At 36.9% G+C, this 12975-nt stretch overlaps 1 protein-coding gene across 2 annotated transcripts; it reads left to right on the forward strand.

Moving 5' to 3' along the window:
- Nucleotides 1-934: 934 nt before the first annotated feature.
- On the forward strand, nt 935-8752 carry LOC105050185 (ubiquinol oxidase 4, chloroplastic/chromoplastic). Of its 2 annotated transcripts, none has more exons than XM_010930108.4 (9): nt 935-1360; nt 1679-1871; nt 3534-3627; nt 3778-3893; nt 5722-5830; nt 6297-6365; nt 7319-7390; nt 7480-7527; nt 8439-8752. In XM_010930108.4, the coding sequence occupies exons 1-9, from the start codon at nt 1194-1196 to the stop codon at nt 8642-8644; spliced, it is 1074 nt and encodes a 357-aa protein (XP_010928410.1). In that variant the 5' UTR covers nt 935-1193; the 3' UTR covers nt 8645-8752. The 2 variants fall into 2 exon arrangements, with proteins under 2 accessions (XP_010928410.1, XP_010928411.1); XM_010930109.4 differs by lacking the exon at nt 8439-8752 and adding an exon at nt 8091-8171.
- The last annotated feature ends 4223 nt before the right edge of the window (nt 8753-12975 follow it).

The following is a 12975-nucleotide window of genomic DNA, read 5'->3' on the forward strand; positions in this document are numbered from 1 at the left end:
CCATCTATTTTTTTTCATTGAAAATTTTGAGATTCTTTCTAACCACACACCAACACGCACCCACCACCACCATATCCTTGTCATTACAACAATAATGTTCAAGCGTCCCATGATATCCCCCTTTAAAACATTATCCATTCCTTCACCCTCGATTTGTTGATGAAATGGCAATATTCTTTTCTAATTCCCATCATATCAATGCCTCAAAAGTTGGGAAAAACACAATGAAGAATGTATAGAAGATGCTTAAAATTCCTACATCATCGGATTATTTACATCATGACTTTCAAGTCACTTCCTAAATCTACTCTCGTTGGGTTCGTAGAATGCACAAAATGAGAGCAGCTGCACAATAATGCCCAGACCACAAGCATAATGCCACAAGATGAATCCACAATCAAATGGTAATGGTGTTCAATTTATATTATATTAAATTCGGATTGGATCGGATCATTGAGTATGAGATCCAAATCAACTCATACAACCAAGTGGATCAGATTGGATCCGAATTTAGTAAACTCAGATCCGATCAAAAAATAGAATAGATCCAATTTTAAAGCCTAATCCGACCCCACATGTCCTTTAAAATGGGTCGGATCTGGTCATAACAGATCCATCCGAGTTAAGTCATGAGTCAACCTAATCCATTTGCAGTCTTAATATTATCGAGGTGCTATCTATCAATGATGAATTATTACAGTATTGCTACCGATTACTTGCATATTGGTAGTATCTTTTAGGCTTGGTCTACTTAATTTAACTTAGCATTTCCCATTGTTTAAATGATAAGATGCTCTAAAATAAGGCAAGTTCCACTCCTCCGGGTCACGCATTCTCTCAAGCATTGGTCATGCAGCTGACATTGCAATCCCACAGCCCCAACCGGGTGCTTCCTGCCGTTGCACAAGGTAAATTACATCCACCGCCCACGGGAAACCATTAGCGGCAAATTGGGCGACGACTTTCCTGTTCGTTCTTTCCTTTTTCCTCCTCCCACCGAAGCAGCCGACCTCTCGTATTGCGACGCCTGGTCAGGGCACTATCACCAGTTTGGCGATCGAACTTAAACGAGAAAATATCCCTCCTCTCCAGCCCCAGCAAATAGACGAAATCTTCCTTCTCTCGCAGCCCCGAGACCAAAGACGAGCAAAGAATTCGAAGGAGAGGAGGTGAGGTAGCGGCGGTAAGAAGCCATGGCCGCGACGCTCTCCTCATCCTTCTTCGCCTCTTCTTCTTTTTCTTCGGTTGCTAATCTCAATCCGACGGTTCGGGGAAGAAGACTCTCTCCTTTTCTCTTTAATCCCCTCTCGTTCCCCTCTTCCGTGCCCTTTCCTTCTCCTTCCCGTGGAACGGTTTCAAGGTATGGTTTCTCTCTCTCTTGGAGTCGGAGCTGCTTTCTTGGTCGAGAATTTTTGCAGTCTTCCCATTCCATTCTTCTCAAAAAAAAAGAAAAAAAAGAGAAAAGAAATTGTGCAGTCTTTGGCTTTCGATGTTGAATTAATAAAGCAGAATTTTCTTAACAAATAACGTACAGTCCTCAATTTGTTTCCTTTATTTCTATCTTGGTGAAAAGTTGATGCTTTGGTGAATTGAGGCCTTGAGAGATTAGCTTGTTGTGATTGGACTCGTCCTCGTTTGTTGTTGACACTTAATTTTCTCCCTCTTGTCATCTTTGTAGGAAGCTATACAAGGTAAGGGCCACCACATTACAAGAGAAAGAGGAAAAGGTGACCGTGGAAGACACTTTTAACGCGAAGACATTTCCTGGTAACGAGGGAAAAGTAACCGATGCTGATCCGACGACTAGTGCACCTGGTTCTGTGGAGAGCTGGGTTATTAAGTTTGAGCAATCCGTGAATATTTTTCTCACGGTGTGTTCACTTTTTTTATCTGGATTGTTTAATATTTTATCTGTTTTTCTGGATAGCTCATTCCTGGGAGATGTTCCATACCAGAGAAGTATGATCATGATTTTTATGAGAATTTATGCGGGTACTGTGCATCCAATGCTTAGTGAAGCGTTAAAATTGGAAAGTTTGAGTCTTTTTTCTCGTAGTATCTATATGACTTAATGCCACAATGAGGAATTACGTCCAGTTGTCCACTCTCTTCGTGTTTCATGTCATCACGGCACAGGATTGTCATTATAACCATAATTTATGAGTTACGAAGTCACTTAACATAACATAACTTTATGACTTGATAATTACCAATCTCTACTGTTAGATTGAATTATTACAACGCTCTCCTTTTCATTTCATAATCAGTGGAGATCAACTACCTGATTGCTCTGACTACAAAAAGAACTTGTTAGATTTCAACCGTACATTATGAAGTTGACCTGGAAACTCCAGAGTTCTTGAATATTCTAATGTTACTTCTGCAGAATCTAATTTGTATCTTCTGTATGTTAACCACAAAAACTTTGAATCTACCATAGATGGAGAATATTTGGTGTCTTCAGAATATGCATCTGGAATGTAGCTCCAAGTTGTATCATATGTATGTTAAGTCAATGCTACATGAGAATGTCCATTATCTTTGTCAGTTCTTGAGTTATGCCTAAATATCTGGGCATACAGGAGTGAAGTATCATATGCCAGCCTGGCATTGGCATGTTTCATTCTGTGCTGTTCCATGCCAGTTCTTGTAACACACTAGCATGGCAACATGCTGCACTACCATACGGCTGGTATTGTCTAGTGCTACATTGGCAAGGGATTGGCATGATTAGTATCATCGCATGCCAGCCAGCACTTAAATCTGTGGTAGGCATTGCTTTTAAGTTCGGACTCTGGTTCATAGGCCATATAAGATTTCTTGATTAATCCTCTCAACAACTGCATGATATAGCACAAACAGCCAAAAACAGCTACTCCATTGCATATTAGCTTATTACTTTACATGAAATGATAAAGAGAGCTACAATTGCAAACTGTTGGTCTAATTAATACTATATGTGACCAAAACTTGGAAATGGAATTAGGTAAGCATGGCTGGCATAAGTAAAGAAGATTCAGCTGTTATAGGTAAGCAATGATGATCGAAACAGAAAGCATGGAAATTGAATGGTTTATTTGGATCTTAATGAACTGGATGATGACACCTGCATATCTTATATACTAAAGAAATTCTTATGTTGGTGAGCATGCTGTTAGAATAAAGAAGTTGTAAACTTCCCTGCTAATGTGTATATGCAGCCATCTAGATGGTTTTATCATCACATTCCTGTTGCAGCAGAAGCATTATAAATACTGTTCAAATAATTTATTTTTCTTTACAAGTCCCTACCTAGGTATCTGCTTTCATTTGTTGGAAATACTTTTTTTGCTTCTATAATTCACAAACTAAAGTGCCATCTGAAGTACAGAGATTTTCTTTTTTGCCTGTTCAATTTCTGATATTGTTGGTGTTTTCCCTCACCTAGTTGTCTCAAGTAGTGATAACCTTACTGTTATACTTTTGTGTAATTAGAATTATATGTGGGTTTAAAATTGCAAATTATTTGATTTTTCTTTTTTTTTTTTTAATAGGAGTTGGTAATCAAGATACTTGATTCATTTTACCATGATCGCCATTATGCAAGATTTTTTGTGTTGGAGACCATAGCTAGGGTACCATATTTTGGTGAGTTTTACCATTTATTATGAATGTGGTATTATTTTTCAAATAATTCATGCACCCTTCAGTAGGCTGCAAGTTTTCACTAATTAGCAATGTAGGGTGCTTTTTTGATTATGTGCTTGCTTACTCTGATTTGACTCCATAATTGGGCAGCTTTTATATCTGTTCTGCACATGTATGAGAGCTTTGGTTGGTGGAGAAGAGCTGATTATTTGAAAGTGCATTTTGCTGAAAGCTGGAATGAGATGCATCATTTACTTATCATGGAGGTACTACTTTCTCCTTAAACTACTGAATCCATATGCCTGCAAATTGGGGATGCACCTTGGTCTCTTTTGTGTTGAATATTGCATGTTTGTTATCAAGTGTTTGTTCTACATTAGAATAAGTGTTATACCATCAATTTGATATCAGCCATATGGATGCTGCTTTGCCTTTAGGTCCTAAGTTATGCCAGATCTTCAAATTCTTAGTGTTTTAATCATCTGTCAGTGTCCATCCAGGTTATTTTGGTTGCTCCCTCCTTTTTCTCTAACCCTTGAATGTGGATGTCTGATTCGACCTCTTTCCTTGCTTTAGTATATTATAACAATCGTAAATGCATGTTACAGCCTCTTGCAAGAAGAAGCATTCAGAATACATTTTGCAAGAATCCTGTTTAAGAGACCTGGCAATTATGTTCTTGCTGAACTCATATTATTTCACATGGAGTTATAGATTGATTTGTGATGTATATTTGATGTATAAAACTTGTTACATGAAGGAAATAAATCTTTTTGTAGCGTTGAATGGTTGAGCAGTTAATCCCTCTTAGTAGATTTCAGTTAGCAGTCCTTCATGCTTGCAACTTTTAGTAGGGTCTAGGACACTTGATTTTTTTGAATCTTCAATGGGAGAAAAAGGCTATTCTTTCCGAAATCTTTGGGTTCTGAGTAATATTCTTGCCATTCTCCTTAGCAGATTACCTTAAAGTCTGATGGTGTTAGAAAGTTGTTTGGGTTATGATTTCATTGATTTTAAGTAATCTAATAGTTTCTTATTTGTGATACGGACACTAGAAGCTTACTATCAATTACCGTATTGACTGCATCTTATATGAGATTTTTGTTTCTTGTTTCATATGATCTTGTTTTCCTTTTTTTTGGGGGGGAGGGGGGGGGTTCCAAGGGGTGGGTTGTGAGGCTGTTTACAAGAGGGAAATGTACGTATAAAAGTGCACCTTTGGACATCAGCCAAGTCTGGCAAGAGTACAGAACTCAGGAAATTAGAAGTCCAAATACTATAAACTGAACTACTAAAAGCAAGATCAATAGCCTGGTCTGCCAGCTGATTCGCCTTGTGACACATATGAGTACTAAATACTTGTGAAGAGCACCAATCAAATCCTACAAGCTTCCAATACAGTGATGAAGTGAAGGTGAGGATCTCTGGGCAATCCAAGATGCTACTGTTTTCAAGTCCCCCTCAAGCCAGATTTCATCTGCATGCATTGAGTGGACAGCATACCTGATGCCCTCCCAAGCCCCTTGGAGTTCAAGGAGACGCTTAATTTGCATGATAGAGGGGAAAATGCTCACTGCAAACAACTGGCTTTGATGATCCTGGACCCAGCAGCACTGTTATGCATTATTTCCTCATAGAAATTTATCATGACTTCTAGAAGCTTTTTTATGCTTCAAAGATCTATACTAGTTGTTAAAACCCACCATTTCTAAAAGGCCATGTTTATACTTCAAAAGTTTGATGATTGTTAAACTTGTTGACACTCTTTAGTATTCATATTTACCAGTTTATGATAAATCCTAAGGTAGTTTCGGGAGCTTGTCATTGTAAGTTATACTGCTTCATATGTGATCTACAGCTACTGGGTTTTATATTTCTCTACTGCTTGTTGCTTGTTCTGATCTTTTTGTCCGGTTTATATAACTGATTTTATCGCTTTATGTTTTCCTACTTAGTATATGGGCCCTTTAATTAAAGAACCCTGTAAATGTCACATGTGATGCAAATCGAATATTGTTTGCACTGAATCTCAAACTTGTGCGGCACCTGTGTTGAATACTTAGTATAATTTTTGACATTGTTGTATTTTTCCAGGAACTAGGAGGCAATGCTTTCTGGTTTGATCGTTTTCTTGCTCAGCATATAGCAATCTTCTACTACTTCATGACGGTTGTCATGTATGCTGTAAGCCCAAGAATGGCATGTAAGTACAGAAACATCTTTCTGCTTTGTTGCCTGACATTTTATCAAACCTTCTGATTGGAGGTTTCTGTGCCAAATAAGTTCGTTGTCAAAAATGGATATTGTCTTATAAGCATCATGACAGAATCGATGCTAGAGCATTGCTTTTATTATTATTATTATTATTTTGAAGCTGCTTCTAGTGCAGTATAACTAATCCTTAATTAGTTGAATGTTCCTAAAGAATTTTATTGGCAAAGGAGTTGGTCGAACATGTAATTCTGCAATTTGTAGTTAAACTGTATATCTAACGTTCACCAAAATGGCATACATAATACATGCAAGATTAGCAATAACCAATTTCCACTCATCATAAGGCAGTTACTAGTTTTGAACTATCTATGCTCAATTATATAGAACCATTTAGCTCTGATTCAGTTTTGTTATGCATTTTCTTTTGCTTATATTTTATTACAATTTATCTGCAGATCATTTTTCTGAATGTGTTGAAAGACATGCATTCTTGACATATGACAAGTTTTTAAAGCTTCAAGGAGGTAAGGATTCTAGTTTGACTTTTTTTATTCCTTTTCTTTTTGCGCATTATATTATTTTTTCAGGTAAAATAAGATATTAAAAAGAACATTAGAGACAGGAAAGAGAAAGGTGAAAAATGGTCCAATGGTTTTTGTAATTGAATCTTGCAACCCATTTTTGAGAATGTGTAATTTAGCTTACCTTCTTCCTCTTGAAAAATCTTTGCTCAGCTATTTTAGACTTCTTGTTGGGGTTGGGGGAGGGGGGGGTGGTGTTCAGTTAATTCATGTATCAATTTGTAAGTAGTCTAGGTCAAGGGAAATGTATAATATTCACAATTTCTGGCATACCTATTTTTGTATAAAAATTTCTTTTTGTTTCTATTTTTTCCAACTTCACAGGAGACCTTTGAATGGTTGAAACTTAATGAGGGTTCAATTTTATGAGTATTACAGAAAAGATAATAGATAACCCTAGAGAAGGCAAATGCTATCTAGGCTTGTGTTCTAATAATTAATTTTATTTATATATGTAGATATGTGGTTCCTATGTTGCCCTTTTAAATAAACTGCTATTCTCAAAATAGAGGTCCTTGAGATAACCCCAGACAAGTGGCTGAAAAATCATTAAAGAGTGGTAGCCTCTTTCATAGTTCAATAAATGATGTTTAGAATTGAGGACAATTTGGATAATAAATTAAGGATATTACCCAATAACTTGATCTTCACCAAAATTATCTACTCTTCTCCTAATTTGCACTTACTTGCTCCATCCTATTAATGAAAAACAATTTCTTTTAGGTACAGGTGGCTTCAGTTTGTTCAAACTGAAACTGTTACTGTTTAGTGATTGAAAAGTTAATTCCAACTGCTTTCCAAATTGAACAATTTCGAATTATGAACTCTTGAGGCAGTTTGACTTGTTTAATGTGCTTCATCCTCAGTTTTTTCCCCCATTAATTTTCTGGGTGCAGAAGAGTTAAAAATGTTGCCTGCCCCACAGGCTGCTATAAAATACTACATGAATGAAGATTTGTACCTGTTTGGTAAGTTGCATGGTCTTTTTGTGATCTTCTATAATGACTTTCCTTTTTCCCTCTGGTGTTGTTTTTTACATTTCTCTGTATCTCTCCAGATGAATTCCAAACAGCTAGAGCTCCGAACTCTAGGAGGCCTAAAATAGGTATGAGACGATGTCAACTTCTTTCTCTGTTGTCCATAAGAGTCTTGGTTGTTGCATCATTTTTCTATTTAAAAAGCATGGATACCTCCCTAGCAGTGCTGTAGTGGAGCCTGACACATACCTGATGAGTGTGTGTTGGATTCAGCCAAATACTCATCCCTGATGAGTATATTTCAGCAAGAAGGTACTGGATGAGTCAGATATGTGCCAAACATGAATGGAACACAATTCAGATACTGTTTACCTTGTTTCTTTTTGCATCTTTAATTCTTACCATATTTTAGGATGCTTTGAGCCTTTTAGATGGCTTATTCTTTAATAAAATAAATGAGGGATGCTCACATAATTAATTAGTATTTCTAGTTACAACTGCATAATTATTAATGAACTAAACAGAAATTTATCTGAAATGCATTTGTTTATTGCTATATCTCTAATATAGCTGTTCTATTTTTTATAGATTTCTTGTATAGGCATACCTCATGTTGTATCTGTACTTTGTACTCAAATATTGCTTAACAGCTTCTCATTTGAGTTGCTATACTTTTCATGGAATTACGCAGCTGAAAATCTAAACCATTAGGTTTGCTTGAGTCAGATTGGTGCTGATTGTATGATGCTACCTAATATTCTCTTTCCTTTTTTCCCTTGGGTGGATTTGGGTGGGGGGGAGGAGCCAATAATTTGTTGTTCACAGTCCATATAATTAAAATGAGCACAATGAGAACCCATGGTTTGGCAATCCTGAGGTTACTGGCTAATAGTCTTATTGTGATGATTACCAGCTTCTGCTGAATGTAACTTCTCTCTTTTTTATTCTACTTTATTTTCAAATTAAACTTTTTAAGGGTAAGCAATTGAAGATTAACTGAAAAAGTAATGTCTTTTTGGAACTTATGCTTGTCATCCAGAGAACTTGTATGATGTGTTTGTAAACATTCGGGATGACGAGGCGGAACACTGCAAGACAATGAAGGCCTGTCAAACCCATGGAAGTCTCCGCTCTCCCCATGCAGACCTGAACTCTTTGGAAGATGATTCAGGATGTGTGGCGTCCCGAGCTGACTGTGAAGGCATCATAGATTGTGTTAAGAAGTCATTGACTCCTCGTAGGTGAAGATTTAAATTATACTGTAAATTTAATAAATATGTTATATTGGAAAATTAGAGCGAGAGGAGGGTGCTTACAGTTTAGAATTTTGAATACAAAGGAGATTGAGTGTCATCATGCATTTTGATTTTTTGTCACATACATATATCTCACAATTTTTCCCCCATATTTTCCTCTCAAGTAAAACCAAAGGCTTAATTGTTAATCTAAAGGAGATACAATGTCGTCATGCATTTCGTATGACATACATATATCTCATATGGAAAGTTTGATCCCCTGCTATTCTATTTGGGAATGGAACAGTATGTCCTGACTCACACGGTCAGCCGATTTCTTTGCTACTCTGTTGCTGGTGGCAGTTTGTAAAACTTGCAATTCTACTTGTGTACTTGTTACACAAGTAAAAAGACAAATTTCCTTACCTTGTAAGGTTCCTTGTACAGCCATTGCCTAGCTGATCACACCCATTGATACCATGGCCATATTGATGATAGCAGAGCCAGAAACTAGTTCTATGTACGGAGTCGCCTCTGTTTGCCTGCTTGGTGAATGCCAATTGGTGGTATATGGTTTTGTGGGTATTTGAGCCAAAAATTGTAACTGTTTCTCTGTTCATCAACTGCGGTGCATTGGCAGCCGTGTCGAGTCTCGAGTGGGTTCATCGTTGAGCAGGAGTTGTGCGGGTGCAATGCTGGTGGTCTCTGGAACAAAGGCATGTGGGTTGTCCCATCGTGCCCGATTGTTTAAACCGGAGATCGGCGAGCTGGGACGTCAGAGTTGGCCTCTGTTTCAGTAGAAGCCGCCAAGGAATTAAACATTTATTCGTGAAATGATTAAGGATGCATTTGATTATATTTTTTGATTTTTAATTTTTAATTTTTAAAAATATTTTTTATTTTTTTTATTTTTATTATTGAATAAAAATAAAAAAATAAAAAGTATGTTCGATAACTACGTTGTCATAAAGTAAAAAACAATGTTTGGGGATGATAGGTGAAGAGCTCGACGAGAAAAAAAAATTTAAAAATGGGAGAAAAAAGAGATGGAGAGTCCGATGAGAAAGAAAGATTCAGATTTTTTACTTTTTGATCTGACGTTTTAGAGATATGTGAAAGTAAAAAAAAAATAAAAAAAGTAAGTTTGAAAAAGTAAAAAATTTTTAATAATTATTTTGATTTTTTTTAATATGTATTTTTATTTTTTATCAAACATTGCTTTTGAATTTTTATTTTTTAAAATTTAAAAAATAAAAAATATATTTTTTTAATAGCTAACCAAACGCACCTAAATTTTCCTGTTCGTTGATCTGGATCCAGTAACATTTCCATGGGCTTATCTCCATGTTACTGCTCCTTTTCTTTTATCTCTGCTGCTCTTTCCAAAATGCATCATTCTGTTAGCTATTTGCTGAACCATTTTTCTCATGAAGTGGTGTGGTGCACTGATGGTGCGTGGTATGGTGGTCACAAGCTATTTACTCATACACCCTGGTCCAAGTTCATGTGCTATTAGAGAATCACTGGGGAATAAGCATGCCGAAGGTCGTACTGCATGGCTTTTTGAGAGTTAAGTTGGCTGAAGATCATGGATCACAAAATGTCTTAATTAATGGGTCACTGAAGCAGCAAACGCCGTGGTGGAAGATAATGGATGATAGAATGTTTACATCTAATGGACATCTATTTTCGCACTCCCTCTTCTTCTCTTCCTCATTCAGATTTTCCTTTTTTTAGTTTACTTCCTCTAGTGCTCGTTCTAAACTTCAATCCTCTCCTTCCCTTCAAGGGAATCACTATCTTTTCTCAAATCGAGAACCATGAAATGGAACGAATACAGGAGAACAAGCAGTAGTTTACCAACTGCCTGGCTTTCTTAATATTGGAGAAAAAGCCATGCTGCAGAGTGGCATTTTTGTGCCTTCCTTAACCGTGTCTTTCCATGAACGGATGTGAGGGTGAATCAGATGAAGAGGTGAGGATGAACTGGAACACAGATTTTGAAACATCATTCCAACACCATTTCCTTTCAAAGGAGAAGCGCTGGGCGAGGCGCCGTTTTAATCCCTACTATTATAGTTAACTACTGCATGCAATTCATTTTGCACTAAGAACATGATTGAGGACTTGGTTGCATGTAACTCTTCTGCTCGAGAATTTTTTTACTTCATGCAGTGACATATTTGGAGAACAGCGGAGCAGGGATCACCATTTTGGGTCCATGCTGGACAGAGCATGGCTCCATACCATTTTGTGGCCATCGGGCAAGACAATTTGGATTTATTAATGTCACTCGTGTCTTCTTTTTTTCTTCGTAATTTTATTTTATTTTGGTAAAACAAAGGAGCCAGTGGCTATATAACAACATTGTTTACATAAGAGTACACAGTAAGGAATAAATGCAAGGAAAGCAAGTAATAATACAGAACAAAGAAACCAAGAAACTGAGCAGCTGAGAAGGCAGCGTATCAGTGGCTGATGCTGGTTGCCTACGATGGGAAGCAGAGAGACTGTGGCAGCATAGATCTTCTGGAACTACACCCTGAGTATAGTGAAGAACAACCAGAGGCATAACAGGAGAAAAACTGATGTAGCAAGAATCTTCATAATTTTTTTTCATTCTTTTAGGGTGTAGATAGTTTAAGGTATCCAAATGAAGAGCACCTGTGTAGGTATTCCTGTCGTGTAATACAAGTGTTGTATTTGCTTGTTTATTCATTCGGGCGTTGTTCAGGCTGTCCATAATAGATAGCCTCCCGCTGTTTGGTGAATTTTCTTGTTATTTTATTGTACGGTGTGCAAGTTCGCAAGTATCAATATTAATATAAAACGAATAGCAAATTCAAAATCAAAACTGACGGACGAGGAGCTTGAACAAGTTTCATTCTCCCATGTAAGCCGGGCAATTGCGTAGGAGAATCAATGTTCGGGTGCAGCGAACTAAAAAACCTCAGACAGGTCGCACCCATTGTGCTGCATCGAGGTGGCAGTACCAATTACCCGAGCGATCATCACATAGCATGTAATTTATTCATTATTTGGCTTGCTTTATTCAAATAACACCCATAATCTTACATCCCGGTTTATTGTGAAGGATGGTAGTTGACCATGCACGCTTATTTATTTGTTTGAAAAGATAAATATTTGAGATGTAATAGATGTATCAATGGTTTTTGCGATCGTCTTTAATTAATCAGATATTTCAAGGTTTGTAGCACTCGAACATTAAAAATTGAAATCTTGCAGCATTCATCACGCTCCACCCAACTTGCAGATAGGGGTGGCAAACGGGTTGAGTTGATCGTAAACGGGTCGGATCATAAACGGATCGGATCAGAAAATGATCAACCTAAATCCAATCTGTTTATTAAATGGATCAAAAATTCAAACGTGGATCCGATATATTTATTAAACAGATAATCTGATTCGATCTATTTAATCTATTTATTAAATAGATCAAATTAGGTTAAACAGGTTAAACAAATTAAACGGGTTAAACAGATTAAACGGATCAAGTTAAATGGATCAGAAACAGGTTAAACATGTTTTAAACAGGTTAAACGAATCTTAAATAGGTTAAACAGATTAAATAGGTTAGGTTAAATAGGTCAGAAATAGGTTAAACAGATTAAATGGATTATCTGACTCAACCCAACTGAAATATTAAACAGTTTAAATGAGTCAGATATCTAAAATCTATATCTGATCCAATTATTAAATAGGTTAAATGAGTTGACCCGTTTATAACTCGAATCCGTTTAGCCTAAACCCAAACTTGTTTACGACGGATCGAACACGAGTCGGGTTGGCGGGTCGGATCATATTTTGCCAGTCCTATTTGCAGACAGCACTACTCAAAATAGCGTAGCTCATCACTTACACAACTTTCTCTGGATAAGGATGACCAATATTTTGTCATATTATGGATCCATTACCCAATGCAACTAAGTTTTTCTAGGAAAACTTGGTTAGCTTCACAAAAACATTTTATAAGTAAAATTTTCCAGCCCTACAGGTGGCATTTGTCCGGTTAGCTTTGTCATAAAGCTGCATGGGTCTGATCATGCTCAACCCACCTGGTTAGATGGTGTTTTTTTTTTTTTTTTTTTTATTTACAGGCGGACGATCACACCGTTCTAGGATGACTACAACTTAGAGAATTAGAATAAAAAGTGTCACAAAGTGTCCATGGATAGTCGTCACCTTGGCGTCAGGTCCAATTATCGGTGTGCTGGGTGAAAAAGGATACTATCCAATCTGCGGCATTATTTGCCTTCTGAAAGACGTGTTAAGCAAACATCACGACGGAGATACGAAGGCACATCCAAATATCATAGAGAA

Source organism: Elaeis guineensis, chromosome 8 (assembly GCF_000442705.2).
Source record: "Elaeis guineensis isolate ETL-2024a chromosome 8, EG11, whole genome shotgun sequence".
In the NCBI taxonomy this organism is placed as follows: Eukaryota; Viridiplantae; Streptophyta; class Magnoliopsida; order Arecales; family Arecaceae; genus Elaeis; species Elaeis guineensis.

Excerpts from the sequence above, each read along its gene's own strand:
- LOC105050185 (XM_010930108.4), top strand. The coding sequence starts at position 1,194 with ATGGCCGCGACGCTCTCCTCATCCTTCTTCGCCTCTTCTTCTTTTTCT. Across the intron at positions 1,361-1,678 it reads TCCCGTGGAACGGTTTCAAG|GAAGCTATACAAGGTAAGGG; the intron begins GTATGGTTTCTC and ends TCATCTTTGTAG. Across the intron at positions 7,391-7,479 it reads TGAAGATTTGTACCTGTTTG|ATGAATTCCAAACAGCTAGA; the intron begins GTAAGTTGCATG and ends GTATCTCTCCAG.